The sequence below is a fragment of the Pristis pectinata genome, chromosome 3, assembly GCF_009764475.1.
Source record: "Pristis pectinata isolate sPriPec2 chromosome 3, sPriPec2.1.pri, whole genome shotgun sequence".
Taxonomy (NCBI): domain Eukaryota; kingdom Metazoa; phylum Chordata; class Chondrichthyes; order Rhinopristiformes; family Pristidae; genus Pristis; species Pristis pectinata.
In genome coordinates, this window is record NC_067407.1 from 45,212,284 (window position 1) to 45,237,136 (window position 24,853).

General features: G+C 41.1%; 2 protein-coding genes across 7 annotated transcripts in view; one reads left to right on the forward strand and one right to left on the reverse strand.

Moving 5' to 3' along the window:
- The window catches only part of npl (N-acetylneuraminate pyruvate lyase (dihydrodipicolinate synthase)), a 57,487-nt gene extending 50,619 nt beyond the window's left edge, over positions 1-6,868 (reverse strand). The window contains exon 1 of one of the 3 annotated variants that reach the window (XM_052013049.1): positions 6,541-6,865. The gene's annotated coding sequence lies outside the window, so the exon portion shown is untranslated. Of the gene's footprint in view, positions 1-6,540 lie in introns of all 3 variants that reach the window. The other 2 variants (XM_052013048.1, XM_052013050.1) reach the window with 2 other exon arrangements.
- A 72-nt stretch (positions 6,869-6,940) lies between these two features.
- The window catches only part of tprb (translocated promoter region b, nuclear basket protein), a 73,579-nt gene continuing 55,666 nt past the window's right edge, over positions 6,941-24,853 (forward strand). For all 4 annotated transcript variants that reach the window (XM_052013042.1, XM_052013044.1, XM_052013043.1 and 1 more), the window contains exons 1-5: positions 6,941-7,176; positions 12,997-13,101; positions 13,407-13,480; positions 20,452-20,548; positions 22,845-22,948. In XM_052013042.1, the coding sequence (XP_051869002.1) occupies positions 7,023-7,176; positions 12,997-13,101; positions 13,407-13,480; positions 20,452-20,548; positions 22,845-22,948 (534 nt within the window). In that variant the 5' untranslated portion in view covers positions 6,941-7,022. The remainder of the gene's footprint in view (positions 7,177-12,996; positions 13,102-13,406; positions 13,481-20,451; positions 20,549-22,844; positions 22,949-24,853) is intronic.

Here is a 24,853-nt window from a genome sequence, read left to right on the forward strand (position 1 = left end):
GACAAACTGATTTTTGTGGGTTACTTCAAAGCCAGGTGAGAAAGAGGGCAAACTCTTTGACAAGGTGGGATAATCAAGGAGGGACAAGGGAAAGATAATACAAACAAGGTTATTTCCTGTCAAAATGCTTGCTGTGTGTTCTTATTCTAATCAATCTCTTGTTTGTCCAGAGAGCTGCCACCTGTTAAATTATATCATCATGCAAGAGACAGACCTCAAGGATGTCTGCAATCAACTGTGCAGTGCCTGGTACTGTTGTTTCCTCTGCCTAATTGCCCTTTCTTCATCATTCTGTCCCCAAAATTACATTAATAATAGAAATGTTGCCTCAAGAGAGTCAGCGATGAAGCTCTCAATGATCCTACATAACTAGGTCTTAGACAGCATCTCAGAGGGAGTCAGATGACTCCCAACAACAGGAGCCAAAGAATGTCCACAGGTTTGCACTGCCCTGAGGTCCACCTTAATTAGCACCTGTGAAGAGACTCTGTGGCCCATGAACAGCAAGTCCAGGGTTTGAGAGCAACAAAACCCTCAACGTAAGTGGCAGAGAGAGCACACCACCTCCCAAAGTTCCCTTTGAGAACATTACTGCTGGAGTTAGAGCAAGAGACATACAAGGTATTGATGAGTCTCTTACTGTCATGACAGGCATAGTCTCTTCAGAGGAAATTGTAAAAATTTCATTGCAAATTGTTAGGGGAACTCAAATGCAGTGTATTAATACAGTAAACATAACTCTCCAAGGATCATGCAGAATTGTCACCAGCATGGAGGTGATGTGTGAGAATGTGAGGTAGCTTAGCTGGGGTATGATTCTGAGGTGCAAGGATCAAGCCACCCAGTCAGCTGCACCCCTATTTACAATGATGGAGTCATATGGATGTCACAAGTGCGTTCAATCGAAAATCAACAAGTCACACGACTGCTAAAGGTGGGAAGGCTATGGAATATAAGGGAAGAAAATGCAGAAGACTTTGCCATGGATGTTAAGGAATCTCCCAAGTTCCAAAGGAGCTTCCTCACATCCATGGCATTCAAAATGACCACCACAGGATAGGGCAGAGGTTTTCAACCTGTGGTCCGCGGTGGGTTGCCAGGGGGTCCGCAACCAAGCCAAGAAAAAAATGGAAAAGTGACCTGTTCCCCTTACTTGCTTGCTCCAGTTTTCCACTATTCAGAAAATCGGCCATATCTATTCTATCTGTTATAGGCGACAATCTTAGCGACTTAGACGGTGTTCCCTTCTGGTAAGCTGCCACTTAATATTCGATTTGCGTAGTCAGTAGTGTTCACTACTCACTACTATCCTGTTGTGCACTGTAGTGTTAGCGAGACTGAGTGACGTTGTTGGTGTGCCTTAATAATATTGCTTACTTACCATGCATTTACGCCACAGTGACGTCACTGTTAAACGAAAAGTGCACAAGTGTGTAAATTTTAGATTAGTTTTGATAATTTTGTTTATCAGTAATAGTAATTAAACTGTCCAGCGTGTATTGCTGAGTATGGAGAAATTTCTGAAGAGACAAGCTGACCAGAAACCGGAAGATTCTGATGACGAAGGGGATAAGGGTGACCGAAAGAGAAAACAACACAAGTACGATTCAGAATACATTTCATATGGCTTCACCGCAGTGGGGACAAATGCGGACCAATCTCTCTGTGTTGTGTGTTTACAAACACTGTTCAACGATGCAATGAAACCAGCGAAATTGAAGAACCATTTAACAACAGTGCATCCAGATATTGCCAGTAAGCCGAAGGAATATTTTGAGCGGCAAAAGGAGCTGTACCTCAAGCAGAAAGGCAAAATGACAGCCTGCGCCACTGTAAATGAGAAGGCTCTTCGCACATCATATTTGGTAGCATTACGAATAGCACGTTCCAGAAAGCCTCACACAATTGGAGGAGAGCTTATACTGCCTGCAGCAGTAGATATGTGCGAGGTTGTACTGGGAAAAGAATCCAGTCAAAAACCGAAAGCCATTGCACTGTCTGATAACACAGTAAGCATAAGAATTGGCGATATGGCGGAAGATATACAGAGCCAGCTGATAGCACGTCTTCAGCAAGTCAGATTTGCGATTCAGCTCAATGAAAGTACTGATGTTGCCAGTGCTGCGCAGTTGTTGGTTTATGTTCGATATTGCTGGGAAGGAGAGGCTTTGGAAGACTTCTTGTTTTACAAGGCGCTCCCAGGGAGTATAACCCGTGAAGAACTTTTCCGTGTGCTTGACACTTTTTTTGTACAATCGGCATTGACGTGGACACAGTGTATTGGAGTATGCACGGATGGTGCTGCCACAACAATGGGACAGAAGTCGGGTCTAGTCGCACGAGTGAAAGAAGTAGCTCCACATGTAGCAGCAACCCACTGCATGATTCACCGTGAGGCTTTGGCTGCAAAGGATATGGATGAAAATCTTGCAGATGTGTTTTCCACGTGCATTAAAATCATTAACTTTATCAAAGCCAGGCCACTCAATCATTGTTTGTTTGAAAACATATGCCGTGAAATGGAAGCTGAGCATAAGCATTTGTTGCTACATACAGAAGTCAGATGGCTGTCACGCAGCCGCGTTGTGCAGCATGTATATGAATTGCGAGATGAACTGCTCATTTTTCTTAATGAGCATAACGGATCATTGGCACAGTTCTTGACAGATGAGACGTGGGTTGCCAGATTAGCCTATGTTGCAGATATTTTCAACATTTTGAACAGCTTAAATCTATCATTGCAAGGACCTGGCTCAAATGTTCTGAAAACGCATGACAAAATCAGTGCCTTCCAGAAAAAACTCCGTATCTGGAAGGGAAGATGCGAGCAAGGCATCTATGACATGTTTCCGTTGCTGGCTGACTTTCTGACAGTGAACGAGACTAAGACAGAGGCCATTGCGTGCACCATTTTGAACCATATTCAACAGCTGTCACATTACTTCCATGAGTATTTCGGCGACGATGACACGAGCATGTTTGATTGGATCCGAAATCCATTTGAATGCATGCTTACTGATTTAACTGGACGTGAACAAGAAGAATTGGCTGAACTGTCATCTGACAGGACTTTGCGCTTAAGTTCAACCGAATGTCACTGTTGTCGTTCTGGACAGCATGTTCCCAGGAGTATCCACTGCTGTCCGGCAAAGCCGTCAATGTTCTGTTACTATTTGCAACAACTTACTGATGCGAAATAGCATTTTCTGCAGTCACTGCCATGAAAACCAAATACAGATCAAGACTGAATATTGAGGATGACTTATGTGTATGTCTGTCGCACATACCACCACGTTTGGACAAACTCTGCAGTGCAAAACAGGCACAACCTTCACATTGAACTGAACACTGCAAGACACCGCTGGTAATTATCAGTGATTGAAATAGTCACTATTTCAATAGGGCCTATGTGCAGTAATTTAAGTGTTGTATGCATGAATTATGGATTGTTTGATTTTGTGGGCTTTGGGGGTTCACCATCCAACAAGGACATGTTCTGGGGGGCCGCAGCATGAAAAAGGTTGAAAACCACTGGGATAGGGCATATTGCAGAATGGTGCAAGGCCTTCAAATAGTTCTCAGCTTGAAAGCGAAGAAGCAAGTCTACGCAACAGACCCACTGGGATACTGCAGGTGTGGTGGAGTTAGAGGACAAAAAGGTGGAAGAAAACTTACTGGTATTTAGTGCAAATCAGAAGTAAGTGATAAATTTAAAACACATAAGGGCATCACATTGATTGAGAGAATGACTATAAATATTCATATTGGTATCAAAGCAAGTCATTCTGTGATGGGAGAAGATTTGGAATATTTCCACCACTCTTTGTTAAGGCAGACTGAGACAGTATTGTGCTTCTACTTGAGATACTTGGTTACTTTGAAGTGCTGGGTTCCCTGCAGGGATGGTTGGATTTGGTTACCTTTTGTGTTTATGGACTTACAGCATGCAACTGCTATCCTGGGAGTGAAATGCATTGAGCTACTGGATTGATGGACTGTGTTTTTGGGAAGGTAGGACCTGGAGCAGTAGGGAGATCTAAAAGCATACACACTCTAAGGTGCACTGGCCTCTCTGGAGGTTTGAACCTTATCAAGTAGTCGACAGCTAGCAATATCTTGTAGACAGTGATACAGTCTGCTGCTCAAGGAGAAAGCTATAAAAGTTAGTCAATCAAAGTGAGTGAGAAGTGTTTTCCAGAAAATGCACAAGATATGACCAACAACATTGAGTCTTTGACTTTGACAGGCTTGTCCTCTTCCAAAGTCGAGTTTATTGTCATATGTACACGTATGCAGAGGTGCAGTGAAAAACTTACTTGCAGCAGCATCACAGGCACATCGCATCATATAAGCAGCACTCACAAGAAAAACATAAATTAAACACAAATTATACACAATTTTTACAAGAAAACACAGAACAAAAAGAAGTCCATTTTAGCGCAAAGGGGTCAAAGTGGTCATAGTGTTGCTAAACTGTAGTGATAAGGATTTTGCCAGTTGGTTCAAGAACGAAATGGTTGAAGGGAAGTAGCTGTTCTTGAAACTGATGGTGTGGGACTTCAGGCTTCTGTACCTCCTGCCCAACGGCAGTTGTGAGAAGATGGCTTGGCTTGGATAGTGGGGATCTTTGAAGATGGATGTTGCCTTCTTGAGGCAGCGTCTCCTATAGATACTACCAATGGTGGGGAGGGATGTGCCCGTGATTTACTAGGCAGTGTCCACTACTCTCTGAAGCTTCTTACATTCCTGCGCATTTGCATTGCCATACCAGACCATAATGCAACCAGTCAGGATACTTTCAACAGTACATCTCTAGAAGTTTGTTAGAGCGTTCAGTGACAAGCCAAACCTCCTTAACTTTCTAAAAAAAGTAAAGACACTGACGTACTTTCCTCACTTCAGTTACAAGGTTGAGCAAACTAAATGGAGTCATGAGGTGAAATTGGAACATTCATATAGGTAGCTTATGTTTGGAAGATGCTGAGCAGAAAATTTCAGATAAGATGTAGTAGCACAAGTAGCACAAGGCAATGCTTTGCAGCAGGAAATTACAAGTTGATTAAGGCAGTGATGAAGAAACTGATTTAGTTTCAAGCTGCACGGCTAACAAACCAGAGGGAAACCAACGAAGGTGCAACACAGCCCAGTGGGTGGTTGAAAAATGTTATTTTTTTTAAACTATCTTCCACACCAAATGATACTGGCTGGTCTCAAAGGTACCATGGATATTAGGATTCCTGGCTCTTGAATTGGCCTGGAATCTCAGGGCCTTGCACTTATCGAATTTGTGAATAAACAGCTACTGCATGTGTATTATAATGGACACAAGGGGCTAAATGGCTCCTTCTGCAACTATTTCTTGTGTTCTCATCAGAGCATGAGAATGGAGGCAGGAAGATGGACAATGATAAAACGTCATCAAAGCAGAGTCTGTTATTGGTGCAAAAACTGCATTTCTCGTGACATTTCTCACGGAGCCATAGTTATACAGCACAGAAACAGGTCCTTCAGCCCATCTTGTCTATGCGACCTGAGCTAGTCCCATTTGCCTCCATTTGACCCATATCCCTCTAAACCCTTCCTCTGCATTGTTGCTGTCTAAATGTCTTTAAATGTTGTAATTGTACCCACCTCTATCACTTCCTCTGGCAGCTTGTTCCATATGCTCACCATGTGGAAAAAGTGGCCCTGCAAGTCCCCTTTAAATCTTTCCCTTCTCATCTTAAACCAATGCCCTCTAGCTTTATAATCTCCTACCCTCTCATGATTTTATATACCTCTATAAGGTCACCCCTCAGTCTTCTGCACTCCAGGGTAAACAGCCCCAGCCTATCCAGTCTCTCCTTGCAACTCAAACCCTCCAGTCCCAGTAACATTGGTGAATCTTTTCTGCATTTTTTCCAGCTTAATGACATCCTTTCTACAGCTGGCGACCAGGAATGCACACAATACTTCAAGTGTGCACCGATGTAACATGACATTCCAAATCGATGCCCTGACCGATGAATGCAAGCATGCCAAATGCCTTCTTCACCACCTTATCTATCTGTGCCACTATGCCACCACTTTCAGGGAACTATGTACTTGTCTTTCTGTTCTACCACACTCCTAGGTCTCTCTGTTCTACAACATTCTCCAGGGCCCTGTCTTTTACTCCATATGTCCTGCCCGGGTTTAATTTAGCAACATGCAACACTGCGCATTGTCCCAATCAAATTCCATCTGCTATGCCTTGGCCCATTTTCCCAGTTGATCTAGATCCTGTTATCGTCTTAGACAACCTTCTTTACGGCCCACCACACCACCAATTTTGGTATCGTCTGCAAACTTACTAACCATGTCAACTACATTCTCATCCAAATCATCAATGTCATTGGCAACTAATTATCAAAACAAATTGTGTGTATGTCTGTAGATGCATATAACTAATTTTCTTAATTTCATACATATAACCAGTTATCTTACAATATAACTTGATGTATGAGGAGAGTTAATGGCTCACTACTTTCTAAAGTGAAAGAAATCTGAGTGTAAATGTACCTTTAAGAACTGAGCATCACTTTTACTCATTATTTACAGGACTGGACGCTGCTGTTTGACAGTAGCTGTCTTCAGTAATTATTCCGTTGTGAGGTCGACCTCACTTGAGCCGAAGATGTTCAGTGACACTGAAGCCCACACGGATCACAAGGCAGTGTTTGTCCACCTTCCTGAACACGGGGAAGCAACTGGGAGAGGGGGGCGTCGGCGACTGCGCGTTGGCTGCTGGGAATTGTAGTCCAGTGCGTTGGAGCGGGCGGTGCCCAGGAGGGTCCTGACCGCGGCTGATGCCCGTCAGACAGGACCTGCGCTGCCCGGGGCCCAGAAGCCCATGTAGGAAGGCCGGGTTTCCGGGCTTTCCCGGTTGTATTTATAGCTCCGGAAGCTGACCGCGCGGGCCTGCTTCACAAGCGTCGCCTGTGACGTGACCTGACGTGAATGACGTGACGGGCGGCCGGCGGGCTGCAGGCGCAGATGGTAACATGGCGGCCGCCGTGTTGCAGCAGTTGCTTGACCGCGCTGAATTTGCCAAAATCCCCAAGAATGTCGTATCCAAGCTCGAGAAGCTAATCGGTGACAAGGATGTGGATGTCGATGTGCTAAAGTCCAAATATGAGCGTTTGAAAGTGGACAGTGGTATGTAAACGGATGCAAGTGCGCAATAGGCCAGTGGGGTTGGCCTCGGGTCATCATCAGATGCAATGCTGTTCCGTTTCAGTCGTTGAGAGACTTTTGCCTTTTATTTCTAATCAGTTCTAGGATTTTAAAAATTGATAAATCAGCGATCTGAACTTTAATTCTTATCTCCAGAAATGCTGCATGGTCTATTTCTGAATCACAAGAAAGAAAGCAGATGCTGGAGATCTGGAGCAACACATTAAAAAACCCACAAAAAAAAACACAAAAAAAACTGTCGACCTTTCGGGCCGAGACCCTTCATCAGGACTCAATCAGGTCCTGATGAAGGGTCTCGGGCCGAAAGGTCGACTGTTCATTTCCCTCCATAAATGCTGGCTGACCTGCTGAGTTCCTCCAGCAGTTTTTGTGTGTTGATCTATATCCGACATTGCATTTTTATGTTGTGTCTTGTGTTAAAAGGTTTTTATAAATGTTGTTCGAGTTTGTCATTTCTATATAAAAGTTACAATTCTAATTTGACAGGGTTGTGTTGACCCTAGTTAAGGATGTCATTGTTATTGATCCGGAGTTGTCCTATTACGCAAGGATCTCAAGGAACAGATGTGCAGGCAGATAATTGAAAGATGTATAAAGAATAGTGTTATTGCAGTGGGTGATTGTTTTTTTTTTAAGTTCCCCAATATAGACTAGGACTCTTTTAGTGCCAGGGTCTAGATGGGGTAAAATTTGTTAGGTGCATCCAGGAGGGTTTCTTGAAACAATATGTAGATAGTCCCACAGGAAGGAGCAATAGAAGTCAAATGGAGTTTATTGTTATGTGCACAAGTGTGGTGAAGTACTATGAAAAACTCTAGACCTTGTACTGGGGAATGAGCCTGGCCAGGTGATTGAAGTTTCGGTAGGGGAGCAGTTTTGGAACAGTGATCATAATTCTGTAAGTTATAAAATAGATATGGATGGTTGGGGTGAAAGTGATAAATTGAGGGAAGTCAAGTTACAATGGGGATAAGATAAGATTTCTTTATTAGTCACATGTACATCGAAACACACAGTAAGATGCATCTTTGCACAGTGTTCTGGGGACAGCCAGCAAGTGTCGCCAAGTTTCCAGCACCAACGTAGCATGCCTACAACTTCCTAACCCATACGTCTTTGGAATGTGGGAGGAAACCGGAGCACCTGGAGGAAACCCATGCAGACACACGGAGAATGTACAAACTCCTTACAGACAGCAGTTGGAATTGAACCCAGGTCACTGGCACTGTAATAGCGTCACGCTAACTGCTACACTATAGATTGGGAGCAGTTGTTTGCAGTAAATCTCCATCTGACATGTGGGAGTCATGTAAAAGGCCACCCTCAGGACCAGCATAATCCTGTAAGTATGAAAGAAGGCATAGATTCTCTCCTTTGTCCTTGTATGGACTGACCCTCTCCCTAACTACCCTTTTGCTACTAATATAAAATGCCCTGGGATTCTCCTTAATTCTTCTTGCCAAGGATATTCCTGAACTTCCCCCATCCTTCTTTCATACTTACAGGATTATGCTGGTCCTGAGGGTGGCCTTTGTACTTTGTATTGTTGCTCAGCAAGGAGAGGGACGTGGATGATGGTCAGGTCAGGGTAGGGTATGTTCATGTAAGGAGAGTGAGGTATCGGGTCTCTTGGAATGTATTAAAGTGGATATGTCCCAAGGGTGTAATGGAACCTATCCCAAGATACTGAAGGCAGCAAAGGAGGAGATTGGCTGGTCCTTGGCGGAGATCTTTGACTAAATAGGATACACGAGTGAGGTCCCAAAAGACTGGAGAATTGTTGATGTTGTTGCTTTAAGAAGGCAACAGAGACAAACCAGGAAATGGTAGGTTGGTAAGCCTACACCAGTGGTAGGAAAATTATGGAGAAGATTCTTAGGGCCAGGATTTATTTGCATTTGGAAAGGCATGGATTTAGTAGTGAAAGTCAGCACGGCTTTGTGCATTGGAGATCCTATCTCACAAACTGAGATTTTTGAAGTGACGAAGATGATTGATAAGGATAGGGCAGTGGATGTTGCCTATATGGGCTTTAGTAAAGCGTTTGACAAGGTCCTCGTGTTAGGCTGGCCCAGAAGATTAAGTCACATAGGGTCCAAGATGAGTTGGCTTGGTCACAGAAGAACAGAGGTTAATGGCAGAGGGGTGTTTCTCTGAGGTCTGTGACCAGTGGTGTTCTGCATGGATCAATGATGGGACCTCTGTTTGTGATTTTATATATAAATGACCTGGGTGTAATTGTAGGTGATCGAATTGGTAAGTTTGCTGACGGCATGAAAATTGGTGGCGTTGTGGATAGGGAGGAAGGTTACCAAAGCATGAAGCAGGATTTAGATCAGTTGGAAATTTGGGCAAAGAAATGGCAAATGATGTTTAATCTGGACAAGTGTGAGGCACTGCAATTTAAGTGGTCAAATGTAAGAGGAAAGAATACAGAAATTGGCAGGATTCTTGGGAGCACTGATGTACAGAGGGACCTTGGGTGCAAGTTCATAGCTCCCCGAAAGTGGCAACAGGTGGATAGGGTGCTAAAGAACGCATACAGTATACGTGCCTTCATCAGTTGGAGCAGTGAGTATAAAAGTTGGGAAGTCATTGCAGCTGTATAGAACTTAAGTGAGGCCACATTGGGAGTATTGCGTGCAGTTCTGGTCACCACATTACAAGGATGTGGAGGCTTTGGAGAGGGTGCACAAAAGGTTCAGCAGGATGTTGCTTGGATTGGAGAGTATTAGCTATAAAGAGGTTGAACAAACTCAGATTGTTTTTGCTGGAGCGTCAGAGGCTGAGGTACAACTGATACAAGCACATAAAATTATGAGAGGCATAGATAGAGAAGTCCATCTTTGGAAATGTCGAATACAAGAGGGCATAGGTTGCCTTTCAGAGGTCAGGATCAATGTGGCAAGTAAGTTCCATAAATGAGTTAATTGCAAGTGTTTTCTAGTGAAAAGGAATGAAAATTAATACAAATTGTATGTATGCATTTTTTTTCAAGATTGAACTTGTTCATCAAATGTTATGTGGATTGTGCATAGACTGATTAAAATTTTTGGAATGAAGGTTACAATATATAACTTCTCATTAATATTGTGTTATGCTAGCATACCAAATCTATATAGTGATGTGGTCAATTGTCTCCCTGTATGTGTGAAAGATCAATACACCTCTTCAGGCATCTGTTTTTCTTCTAAATCATTTTGTGAACTTTGCCTTAACATTAGTTTCTTCATAAATGTTCATGATTTTGAAGACACCTTTGACACATTCACAGTAGTGATAAATTATTCCTACTAATTAGATCACAAAAGTTGCAAAGAAAAAGTAAGAGACTAAATATAAATTCAGAGAATGAGGATTGCTCTTCCCAAGTTAACAGTAAGGCAAAGTTCACAAAAATGATTTAGAAGGGAAACAGATGCCTGAAGAGGGATATTGTTCTTTTACAGATACAGGGCTACAATCTACTTACACCACTATCTGGATTTGGTATGCTACGTCATATTAATGGAAAGTTATGTATTTCATCCTTTATTATGGAAGTTTAGATTGGTCTCTGCCCAATCCACATTACAACATCCAATTGAAAAGTTTAATACCCAAAAAAAATTGAATTTATTTTTCTTCATTGCTTCCTTTCAGTGGAAAACCTCACAAATTGGACTCAACCTTTCAAGCCAACATGCAGGGGTTTAAAAAAAGTCATTCTTAGTCAACTTTAAATGGAGCTACCATGCATTGTTAGCATTGTTTATACATGTGCCCTAAAAATAGGGTGGCTACAATCATAAAGATGTTTATTAATTGCCTTCCACATTATTTTCCTTTGCTGTTCTTGTAGTTCCTGGGAGCATCAAATGAGGTGTAGAAATTAAGATTCTGAACTTGGCTAAAATAATAATTTGAGATTTTAGTTCTCCTGCATGTGTGATTTGCATCAGTTGCTAACCCATGACTATCATATTCAGTATATTTTGTTGATTGTGATTATAAACTGGCGAAAATCTGTCAGAATTGGAAATGCCACACCATCCCACCTCAATGGGAAAATTAATTTGTTGTGTGGTAAATTGGGTGATTTTAGAAAATTTGGCATTGCATATTGTCATTTACAGTCTTATTGCTGACCCACAGCTTCAAAAGAAGTCCTGTTTTCCTGAGAGAGGGTTTGAACAAGATCACTTATTTTGATTTGTGTTGCATCTTTTGATATTATCACATAAGATGAATGGAGACTTTCTTTATTTTTCATGGGGAGTGGGTGAGACATGTATTGCTCATCCCAAATTACCTCTTGGTGACAAATGTGTGAGTTGCTAGGACATCTCAAGGCATTTCAAGAGTCAATCATGTTGAGTGTGTCTGGACAGAGTTAAAGTGATAGATGTCCTCCCCTGATGGATGTTAGTGAACCACTTGGGGTTTTTACAACAATCCAGTAGTTTCTATGGTCATCATTACCAAGACTAGATGTTGTGGTTTTTCCAAATTCCAGATTGTGATCTAAATTTAAGTTACAAAGCTACTGTTAATATAGGCTTCTGGGTTACTAGACAGGAAAGTTAACCACAGGTAATTTTTAATGATAAGTTCAGTGATTGTGATTATTTAAGGAAAATGTCTCTTCAAAACCCTTTTCTAAGTAAAAGCTTTGTTATTACATTCCACACAAGACAAAAAGATCCTGATTTGAATCCATGGAGAATCTTTTTCAAAAGTTTTTCCCAGCTTCCTGTGTGTGTGTTTGGCTCAATAGCAACTGGTTCAACTTAGTCAAACCCTTACAAGTTTAAGTGCACCTACAGGATGTGAGCACATAAGAGGCTTATGCATCATAATAGTATTGCATTGTTATGGTCAAAACATTTTAAAGCAAAATTTTTGCCAGCTCAAGTGGCTGTATCACTGATCCCATGGCTCACTTCTGAACAACAGGACCCCCTCCAATGTAAGACCATCTTTAATCCATAGACCAATAGCACCCATCTAGATTTACAGAATATTGACCTCAAAGGTGATCTTGGGACCTTGTTGACAAATTGTCTGCTGTAAGCTACTCTTAGCCTGTGAAGAACATTGTGATATTCTGAGAGCGTGCAGGGTGTATGTTATGTTAGTAATTGCAAGTTTCAGGAGGCTTCTGTTCCATCTAAAGTGTGCAGTGAGGTGCTTTGGATTTTATTATTGGGCTTCTGAAATTGGCAGAATGTTGTAAACTCTTAATGGTTTACTACTAATCATTTTGGGAAAGAAAATCTGGCATTCTTACCCAGCCTGGTCTATTATATGGTTAGTTTTTTGGCCAACATTAACTTAACTAAATTGGACTAGGGTGGTTGGTTTCAACAAACTACTTATAAGTTGCTCAAAGGCCTGCCACTGCATTCTTGGGAATAGGGTTATATGAACTTCATTGAACCTCGTGTTGTTTCTGTTTTGGCTGATTTTTTTTTAAACATTTCTATTCCAGGTTAATGGATAGAAGGAATTCATTAGATTTCCTTTAATCACAGCTGTGTATTCTTATTTGCTTTTACTCATCCTCTGGGATTTGTTGAAATAAATTACTTGATGCATTGATATAATTTTATTATCTTTCATTAACTCTGGTGACTTGTAATAGAATACTTTGGTAGTTGGATGATAAATATGTTGCATACACTAAAATTTGCAGTATTTGTTACACTTTGCTTGAGTAAAATAGATAAAAACTTCAGTGTCTTAGTATAACAGTTGTAGAGTCCAAACTGAAAACATTTTTAAAAAAATATTTCATTTCAGAGCAACAGTACTTTGAGGTGGAAAAACGACTAACCCAGACACAGGAAAAATTAGTAGCAGAGACTCAAGAATGTCAGAAATTGCGTGAGGAACTTTCTACACTTAGTAAGTACTGCTGCATGTTCACATTTTAATTGGCTTGATTTCTAAATCTCAAGAGGTTACACATGATACTGGATAAGGTTGGGGGGCGTCCATCCTGAGTGAAACAAGTTCTTGAGATGGTGAGCTCCACTTGCAGGAAAACTAATGCAAGTTTGTAATCAGATTCCAAATTTTAAAGTTATTTAATTTTCTGCTCTGTGGAATGGGACTTGGTTAGCAGAGAAAGCCAATATTTTTGATAAAGAATTATTATAATGTGCAATGGATCAATTATCTTTGTGCTTTATTGTATTTGTTCTTTACAGGTGACCAATTAAAAGAAACTAAGAGCAAAAATAAGGACCTAGAATCTTCTAAGGAGAAACTGATGAATACGGAGGTATGCATTGTGAAATACAATGTTTCATTTATCCCTGGCAAATTTAGTATAAAAAGGCAAAGGAAGCATATGCAAGGTTTAGGAAGCTGGAATTGGACAGGGGTTTTGAGGATTATGAAGGAATCTGGAAAAAACTTAAAAAAGGAATTAGGAGGGCAAAAGGGGCCATGAAATTTCCTTGGCAAGTAGGATTGAGGAGAATCCCAAGGTATTTCATACTTATATTAGTAGCAAAAGCATAGCCAGGGAAAGGGTAGGTCCACTCAAAGACAAAAGAGGGAATTTGTGCATGGAGCCGGAGGAAGTGAGTGAGGTCCTCAATGGATACCTTGCATTGGTATTCACCAGGGAGAAGGACCTGGGTGATGGTGAGATCAGGGAGGGTTAAGTTGATATTCTAGGGCACATTGATATAAAGGATGAGAAGGTGTTGGGTGTCTTTAAAATATCATTAAGGTGGATAAGGCATTGAGGACCTGAAGATATCTATCTCAGGATACGGAGGGTGGCAAAAGAGGAGATTGCTAGGGCCTTGACAGAAATCTTTGTATACTCTTTAGCCATGGGCAAGGTCTCAAAGACTGGAGAATAGGCAATGTTGTTCCTTTAAGAAGGGCAGAAGGGATAATACAGGAAATTATAGGTCAATTAGCCTCACATCAGTGGTAGGGAAATCATTGGAGAAGGTTCTTGGGGAAAGGATTTACTTGCATTTGCCAAATCATGGCTTTGTTAGGGAAAGTCAGCATGGCTTTGTTGGGTGGGGGGGTCATGTCTCATGAATCTGAGTTTTTTTTGAGGTGACAGATGTTTGAGGGTTGTTGGCAATGGATGTTGTCAACATGAATTATAGCATTTAACAAGGTTCCTTATGTTAGGCTAGTCATATGAAAATTAACGTATGGAATCCACCATGAGTCAGTAAGTTGGATCCAAAGCCGGCTCTGTTGTAGAAAACGGAAGGTTGTGGTGGAGAGCTGTGACTCATGGTATTCTGCAAGGATCTGTGTGGGGACCTCTTGTTTGTAATATGTTATTGATTGGATGAAAATGCAAGTGGTCTGATTAGTAAGTTTGCAGGCAATATGAAAATTGTTAGATTTATGGATAGTGAGGAAGGTTGTAAATGAAACAGCAAGATATAGATCAGTTGGAAATTTAGGCAGAGAAATGGTAGATGGTGTTTAATCCAGACCAGTGAGGTATTGCATTTTTGATGTTTAAATACAGTGGAAAGTGTACAATAAATCATAGGAACCTTAGGACCTTTGATATACACAGGGATCTTTGGGGTGCAAGTCCATAGCTTCCTGAAAGTTGTGACAGGTGGATAAGGTGTTATAGAAGAGCTATGACATGCTTTCCTTCATTCAGGGAATTGAGTGTAGAAGTTGGACAGTTATGTTGCAGTTGCATGAAACTTTAGGCCGTTCTTAGTGTTGTGTGCAGTTCTGGTTGCCATATTATAGGAGGGATGTGGAGGCTTTGTAGAGGGTACATAAGCAGTTCGCCAGGATGGTACCTGTACTAGAACATTACAGTGCAGTACAGGCCCTTTAGCCCACAATGTTGTGCCAACATTTTATCCTGCTCGAAGATCTATCTAACCCTTCCCTCCCACATAGCCCTCCATTTTTCTATCATTCATGTGACCATTTAAGGGTTTCTTAAATGTCCCTAATGTATCTGCCTCCACCACCTCTGCCGACAGTGCAATCCATATACCCACAACTGTTTAAAAAACTTAACCTCTCACATCTTCTCCCCACCCCCCTTACCTTCCTCCAATCACCTTAAAATTATGCCCCCTTGTGTTAACCATTTTTGCCCTGGGAAAAAAGTCTGACTGTCCACTAGTACACCTCTTGCACACCTTGATCAAGTCATCTCATCCTCCTTCACTCCAAAGAGAAAAGCCCTCACTCACTCAACCTATCCTCATAAGACATGTTCTCCAATCCAGGCAGCATCCTGGTAAATCTCCTCTGCACCCTCTCCAAATCTTCCACATCCTTCCTATAATGAGGTGACCAGAACTGAACAATACTCCAAGTGTGGTCTAACCAGAGTTCTATAGAGCTAAAACATTACCTCACGGCTCTTGAACTCAGTACCCCGACTAATGAAGGCCAATATGCCATATGCCTTCTGAACAACCCTATGAACCTGCATGGCAACTTTGAGGGATCTATGGACATAGACCCCAAGATCCCACTGTTCTTCCACACTGCTAAGAGTCCTGCCATTAACCTTGTATCCTGCCTTTGATTAGATCTTCCACAATGTATCACTTCACACTTTTCCAGGTTGAATGTCATCTGCCACTTTTCAGCCCAGCTCTGCATCCTATCGATGTCCCGTTACAACCTTCTGCACTATCCACAGCACCACCAACCTTCATGTCATCTGCAAACTTTGAAGCCACCCTTCCACATCCTCATCCAAATCATTTATAAAAACAAAAATCATAAAGAGCAGGCGTCCCAGAACACATCCCTGCAGAACACCACTGGTCACTGACCTCCAGGCAGAATACACTCCATCCACAACCACTGTCTGTCTTCTATGGGCAAACTTATTCTGAATCCACATAGCCAATTTTCCCTAGATCCCATGCCTCCTGACTTTCTGAATGAGCTTTCCATGAGGAATCTTATCAAGCACCTTACTAAACTCCATGTACACCACATCCACTGCTCTACCTTCATCAATGTGCTTTGTCACATCATCAAAGAATTCAATCTGGCTCATGAGGCATGACCTGCCCCTCACAAAACAATGCTGATTGTCCCTAATCAGCCTATTCTCCAAATGCCCATAAGTCCTGTCTAAGGATCTTCTCCAGTAATTTACCCACCACTGAAGACTCACTGGCCTGTAATTCTTAGGGTTACCCCTACTCCCTTTCTTGAACAAAGGAACACTTGCCACCCTCCAATCATTTGGCACTACTCCTGTGGCCAGTGAGGACTCAAAGATCATCGCCAAAGGCGTAGCAATCTCTCACTTCCTGTAGTAACCTTGGATATATCCCATCTGGCCTCCAATTTATCTATCCTTATGTTTTTCCAAAAGTTCCAGCACATCCTCTTTTCTCACATTGAGATGCCCTAGTGTATCAGTCTGTTGTAGGTCATCCTCAGATGTCAAGGTCTCACTGGTGAATACGGAAGCAAATTATTTATTATGGACCCCCCCCCCCCCCCATCTCTTACGACTCCAGGCACGTTTCTTCTTTTATCCCTGATCAGTCCTGTCCTCACTCTAGTCATCCTATTTTTCCCACACAAGTGGAAAACACTGTGGGATTCTACTCACCAAGGCCTTCTCATGCTCCCTTCTAGCTCTGTCCATTCTTAAGCTCCTTCCTGACTACCTTGTAATTCTCTAGAGCCCTGTCTGATCCTTGCTTTCTTACCTTAGGCAAGCTTCTTTCTTCCTCTTGACAAGATATTCTTGTCAACTGTGATTCCTTCACTCTACCATCCTTACCCTGCCTCAATGGGACAAACCTATCCAGAAACCATGCGAGTACTCCCTTAACAACCTCCATATTTCTGTTGTGCACTTCCCCAAGAACATCTGTTCCCAAATTAGGCTTCCAAGTTCCTGCATCATTACTTCCCCCCCTCCCCCAATTAAATACTTTCCCATATCATCTGCTCCTATCCCCCTCAAAGGCTATGGTAAAGGTCAAGGAGTTATGGTCACTATCTCCAAAATGCTCTCCCACCGATGGGGGGACCTGATCAGGCTCATTGCCTAGTACAAGGTCCAGTATGGCCTCTCCTCTAGTTGGCTTGTCCACATACTGTGTCAGGAATCCTTCCCGGACACACCTAACAAACCCCATCCAATCTGTCCCCTTTACACTAAGGAGGTGCCAATCGATGTTAGCGAAGTTGAAATAGCCCATGACAATCTTGTTATTTTTGCACCTTCCCAAAAGTCTGCCTCCCAATCTACTCCTCAGTATCTCTGCTGCTATCGGAGGGGCTGGGGTCTGCAGAATACACCCAATGGAGTGATCGCTTCCTTCCTATTTCTGACTTCCACCCAGACTGACTCAGTAGATGATCCCTCTAGCATATCCTTCCTTTCTACAGCTGTAATACTGTCCTTGATCAGCAAAGCCATTTCCCCACCTCTTATCTGTCCCTTTTGAAACATCTAAACCCCTGAATATCCAGCAGCCATTCTTGCTTTTGTGACAGCCAAGTCTGTAATAGCCACAATGTCATAGTTTCATGTACTTACCTATGCTCTAAGTTCATCACCCTTGTTCCTGATACTTCTCGCATTAAAGTAGACACACATCAGCCCATCCAACTGACTGCAATTTTGCCCTTTCAACTGCCTATCCTTTCTCAGTCTTTCTACACTCTGCATCTACTTGTATACAATGCATCAACCTGACCCATCAGTCTAGTTCCCAGACTAGTTTAAATCCTCCCTAGTAGCTCTAGCAAACCTGCCCACAAGAATATTGGTCCCCTTCAGTTCAGGTGTAACCCATCCCTTTTGTACAGGTCGTACCTTCCCCAGAAAGATCCTAATTATCCACATACCTGAAACACTGCCCTCTGCACCAACTCCTCAGGTATGCATTCATCTGCCAAATCAACCTATTACCCTCACTGGCTCATGGCACAGGCAGCAATTCAGAGATTACTGCCCTTGAAGTCCTGCTTTTCTTACCTAGCTCCCTATATTCCCTCGAGGGCCTCATCTTTTTTCTACTTATGTCATTGGTACCAATATGTACCTTGATTTCTGGAATGCTGTGAATCCGATCGGAGGCATCCTTGACCCTGGCAGCAGCATACCATCCAGGAGTCTCTTTCACATCCATAGTCTCCTGTCTACCCCCCCCCCCCCACTATTGAATCCCTTATCACTACTGCCCTCCTCTTCTCCACCACATGAAGAAGCTCAGTACCAGAGACAGTCACTGCAGCTTTCCTCTGGTAGGTCCACCCCCCCAAACAGTATACCTGTTATTGAGCAGAACAGCAACAAGGGTACTCTGCCCTACCTGCCTGTTCTCCTTCCTTCTCCTGAGAGTCACCCAGCTACCTGCAGCTTCAGAGTGACTGCCTCCTTGTAGCTCTTAACTACAAACTCCTCATTCTCCCTGTAGGAGCAAAAGGCCATCCAGCTGCAGCTCCAATTTCCTAACAGTCTGTAAGGAGCTGCAGCTGGATGTATCTCCTGCATATGTAGATATCAGGGAGACTGGAGATCTCACAGAACTCCCACATCTCACAAGATGAACACACCACTGACCCTGGAGCCATTCTAACTGCTCTAGCCTGACACTAAAGGAAAAAAAAAATCAAAGAAGAAAAACTTAGTTTAGTCTCCTCTCACCAAAGCCTCAAGTACTCCACTCTAACCCTGGCCCACTCCCAACAATAGCTGCTCTGCTTATACCTACCTTCCTTTTATTTGTTGCTGTTAATTAGCCAATCAACTATTAACAATGTGCAAATGTGCCTCCTTTAGACTTGTGCAAGATGAAACTCACAAGCACATACACAGAGATTCGCCTCTTCTCAAAGCTCCTGCTCCAAATCTGACTCTAACTCCCAACTCTGCAAGGTGAAACTCACAAGCACACACAGAGACTCACCTCCTCTCAAAGCTCCCACTCCAAATCTCCCGATTCTGCAAGGTGAAACTGTATTGGTGTGCATTAGTTGAAAAGAGAGAGCGGGCAAACTTGGAATTTTTTCTCTGGAGCAGTGAGGGGTGACCTGATGGGTGTATATCATATTATGAGAGGCATAGGTAGAATAAATAGTCACAATCTTTTCCCCATGGTCAATACTAGAGGGTATAGGTTTAAGATGAGAGAGGGAAAGTTCAAAGAAGAGGTACGAAGCAATTTTTTTTAAAGCAGAGAGTGGTAGGGGTGCCTGGAATGCACTACTAGGGGAGATGGCAGCTTCAGATACAATAGCAATGGTTAAGAGACATTTAAACAAACACATGAACAGGCAGCGAATAGAAGGATATGGACCATATGCACGCAGGTTAAGATTAGTTAGATTGGCATCATAGTTGGTGCAGACATGGTGGGCCAAAGGGCTTTTTCCTATGCTGTACTTTTCTATGTTCTCTGAATCATAGGGTAAGGGAATAGAAATGCCAAAGTGTAACATGCAAGTATAACAACGTGGAAGGTGAATGAGGCATTGGCCTTTACTATAAGGTGTTTGGAGTACCAAAGGAAATTTTGTTGAGAATATATAGGGTACTGGTGGGACCACATTTGGAGTACTCTGTGCAGTTTTGATCACTACTTAAGGAAGCATGTGGATTGTTTCCTTGAAGGAGAGAGATTGTTCTACGAAGAGTGATCTGTTTGAAACACAAGATTGACAGGATAGATGTTTCGAAACTGTTTCCTCTGGGTGGAGAGCCTAGAATAAGCTTCCATAGTCTCAGGACATGCGGTGAGCATTTGGGACTAAGGAGAAGTTGGATGTTTTCATTTGGGGATTGTGAATCTTTGGAGTTGTGTTCCCTTAAGGACTTGATTGGACTTTCACCTTTATTCCATGGGCACTCTCAGTAAGATAATGTTGCAGACTGAGCCATATAAGGTCAGATCATCCTGGCTTATGATATGTACTGCACTGTTTGCTCTCAATCATGGTAGGGACTATGATAGATCTTGTTCTCCTGACTAAGGAGTGATAGGTTGTATATAAGAAATAGTGGCTTTAATTTTGATAAATTAATTGATTAATAGTCTATGTCATTTGCTTTCTTGCCAGATATAAATCATGCCTAATTAATGAAGCAGTGTTCCACTTATGATTATTTTCCACAGTTGGTCTGTTGTTATAACTGCTTTAAGTAGACTGTCATTGGTGGAAGAGATGACAGAGTGGCTTGAACCAGCATCTTTTTGCTAGAAAATGTAAATAACTGGTGTATTTAATTTTTATTTCATTTTGAAACAGAGCCAGCTTTCTCGTGCAAAAGATGAGTTGGATAATGAAAAACGAGAGCTAGTGAGAACACTTGAACGTAGATCACAGGAACTGGAACATTTGAATGGTATGATTTGAGTACTTTCAGCTGAAATTTGGCTTGACTTTGTACAGAAATGCAACTGCCTTTTTGAAAGATGTATATATTTAACTTTGAGGTTGTAATGCATTTCTAATTGTGAGTGATGTGTACAGTCATTCATCAATTAACTTTACATCCTATCTACATATATACCTATTTCTTCTTGAAAGCTGTAATCTACACACATTTTGAAAACAAAAGTTTTGCTGTTGTTGTCAAAGACAGACAAAATTGAAAAGGAGATGGGAATGGCAGCTCTGATAATGCGGGATGACATCAGGCAGTTGTGGGGAATGATCTTGCCTCTGGACAAGTTGTAGTTTTAGTTTCGGCAGAGGCAGCAAAGAACAACAAACACCACCAGTTGGAGTGATTTCCACACAATAAAAAAACACATTTGTAGATTATTAATAAGGAAGTAAGAGATGGTTGTGGCAAAATTAATACAATTATGGTTGGGTTAATCTACTTGCAAGAGAAGGCAAATCAGATTGACTAAACACTAAGTTCATAAATTATATTTGGGACTGTTCCCTGGAGCACAACATTATTATATCAGTTTTAACAAGATGTGATTAATGAGTAAGGGAGCCTTGAGAAAAATGATCATGTGGTGTAAAATTTAATATGGCCTCCTTGGCAACAATAGATCTGAAACTGGAATCATGAACAAAACAGTGGTGTGAAAGATGTTTTGCCTTGGGGAAGTTTGTTTAAGATGCCTTTTGGTATATAGACCAGAAAAGGTTCACTGATATTTTGTTTGTTCCAATAAAATTTGAGAACTAAACCTCTGTAGGAATATTAATCCAAAGGAAGGGTTTCTATTGCTGTTAAGAACTGTGAACCTAAAGTTTTGGAGGTTTTGGCAGCAAAGGATGACAAAAAAAAAATCCTTAAAGAAGGAATAAGAGAGAAAAAGGCAGAGTAGTGAATATACATCCTTTATGCATTAAGTCTTTATCCTGGGAGTTCCTCTTCCTTGAATGTGGAAATACTGAATTTCGCAAGAGTTTTATTGCTGCTTTTACTCTGTGCTCTACCACTGGAGATCGATAATACCAACCTCCTTCAAATTCTTAGCAGTTAAGCTTGTATGTTTTCCCACTGAGCCTGCAACTTCAGCTTCTGTATTCAGTCCAATTGAGAAAGAATTGCTGGAAGGAAAAGAGACTGTTACAAGACACCACAAATTTTTGGATAGTCTTTTTGTTAAAGTACTTTTTTTTGTTTAAAATTTTAGTTGTATGATGGTTATTCACATTTTGAATATTTTCATTGTGAATATCGCATTCATAAACAATTCTTTTGACAGCTGGTGAGATGGGGGATGTGGGTTAATAGACTGATAAAGCACTATAGGAGATGGGGTTTGCCATTTACGACATTGAGAGCTTTGTACCAATCTGGTGCAGATAGGGGAATGGGTGACAAATACAGGTAGCTCACTGCTAACTGAGGTTGGCTGGATGGAAAGATCCTGTAAGCCTGATGTGGCTTCTGGACACTTGTATAGAGCACCATTGACCTGTATCTTAGGGTAATAAGAGATGACTGAAGAGACAGTGGTGACCGGAATTTCCAAGATTCTGTAGCAAAACCTGAAGATGGGAAGGGAATGTACACAATATTGTTATTGAAGAAAATGAGGAAACAATGACCTGACCTTAATAATCATAGCTTTTTGTATATAATTATTTACTAACAGTACCATCAATGTTAACATAGCTTTATGAAAGGAAAATGTGTTTGACAATGTTTTTCAAAAATGTGCTTGGAAAAAAGTTGTAGGAGATGGTAGTAAGGCAGTCAGAGCCATTGGAGTACATCTGGATTTCCTAGTTGTCCAGCTGTTGATGGTTTCACTTGCTGGTTTGGTCAAGTAAATTATTTTCAAAATCAACTTTTTCCTTGAGTTTTAACATAGTTTCAGTATAAATTTAGCAGTACACATGGTGGAATAGTTCTGAATATTTATAATTTCAAATGGAAAGAATAATTCTTTTAATCAAATAAAATCAGATAATCAACATTTTTTAATCAAACTTATTAGAATTTGGAACTTGTGTGTTGCTGTTCAGCTATTTTATAGTTGTAATTTTTGAATTTTTAAAAATCACTAGTTTTATTAATTTTGTTAATTTTATTTTGCAATCTGCACAGGCACATTTGAATTATGCACAGTACTCTTTTTTGCTTGATAGTGAATTGATAGTTGAACCATATAGTCATGGATGCATTTTGCAACTTAAACTTATTGAAACATTTTGTCTTTCTGCAGCGGATTTAAAACGTGTGAATGATAAACTTGTGGAAGCAAATTCAACAAAGATAGACCTTCAGTTAAAACTCGATGAACTTCAAGTATCAGAAGTCTCTGTTAAGGTGAGTTTTTCAATAGTTTTTCTGTCAATGGCTATTACATGAAATGTTGCTGATTTAGTCCCTTTTGGTAAAAGCTGCATCTAATCACTAGACTTTATGATCATTTCTTATATCATATATGAAGTCATAATGCCTATTGCAATGTAACTCCAGATATACCTTTTACATCAGGCTACTTGTATTAATCATTTGATGGAGGTCTGAGGCAACTCTGTGTTACTAAATCTGGAGTTTGATTGGGATAATGGATAATTGTTGACTTTGAGCCCTTCATAGGTATGTTTCTGTGCTGAGGGGGTATTTTGTGTCTCAGGCAAACAAGTTGGTTTAAGTTAAAGTTGGCAGTCTGTTTTGCATAATCATAGGAAGGCATCATTGTAAGTAAGCTTATTGGTTCTCCCTAATTGCCTCCAGTGATTCATGTGCAAGGCTGCCTGGATCCCTTTCAGTTGTTCACCTTGTATGGTTTACAAACTATTTTATGTGTAGACTGGACCTATAGAATGGGGTTAAATTAACATCTCAATTGCTTAATCAACCATGAATATTGTCCAAGCATAATTTATTACGGTTATTTCAAAGTTCCATGCTTTTAAGTATTTGATTCTAATTTTCCCCACTTCTATACTTTTTACATTTGATGATTTCACTGATGTAGAATGCAAGATGATTTATCTGATATCTGAGAGCAACTAACATTAGGAAAAGGGGAATCCCATGTTCAAGGAATGGCAGAACCTTGTGGTGGCTGCCTTTGAGGTTGCCCCCTGACTATACAGTGGGCTATTGTATTAAGATTAAGATCCAGAGGAAATGTTGCTGTGAAATAGATTTGGAAGAATTTCTTTTTGTGCAGGTTCCAAGATTTAGTGTGCTTTTAAATTACGTGAGTTAAATACCCAACACTTATGAGGCCTTGAACTAACCTCGTAGGAATTTCTTTTATTCACTATAAGTAAACGTTGTTTTCGATATACTTGAACACATTTCGTTATTATCAGCGAGGAACAGGGACATAGACTTCTTGTGGATAATAAATGAAACAGATACAACTACAGATCTCTTCTTTGTACTCCAAACATGGTCCAAATATAAATATGTTCTAGAAGCATTAACACATTAATAAACAAATTAAAATGTTTAAATGCCCTAAAAGTAATTCATATTAATGAACAGATGACTTCCATTGCAGCGATTGGTTATGGATTAGCAAGATGTAGCTGTATAATCAAAAATTTCTCTTAGAACAGCACACAGCATGGAGTCATGAGTCAAGTGATATGAGAACGGTTTACTGTTTTTTATACAGTCACTGGTTACTCATCGTGTACATGTATATAGATATATTTGGAAAATTTTGAGATAGGGCCCTGTGGTTCACCTTGTGAGTACATGGGCAACGAGGACAGATTGTAGCAATATCTCAATAGCTGAGATTCTGGAATGATTTGGAGCTTTGAGAAGAAATTGAATGGGATTCGGCATTCATTTACAGAAATTAATGATTATAAGTAATCACATTGAAAAATGCAAGATTTTGAAAGGCATTGATGAGTAAATGCTGAGAGGCTGTTTCTTCCCACGGGACCAACTATATTAAATACAGTGGCTCCAAGAAAAGGCTGGGTTTCATGCAACTAGCAACTCACCTCCTGCTACCCCAAGCCTTTCCACGTCAGGAGTGTAATGGAATACTCTTCACTTGAGTAGATTGAATACTCTCCACGTGCTCCAGTAACTCAGTACTATCTGGGACAAAGTAGACTGCTTAACTGATATCCTACCCACCACCCAAGATATTCTGCGGAATAATCCCAACAGCTCCTCCCAAGCATGTGACCTCGACAATTAAGGAGAAAAAGTAACAAGTGCCTGGGAACACCACTATCTGCAAATTCTTTTTCA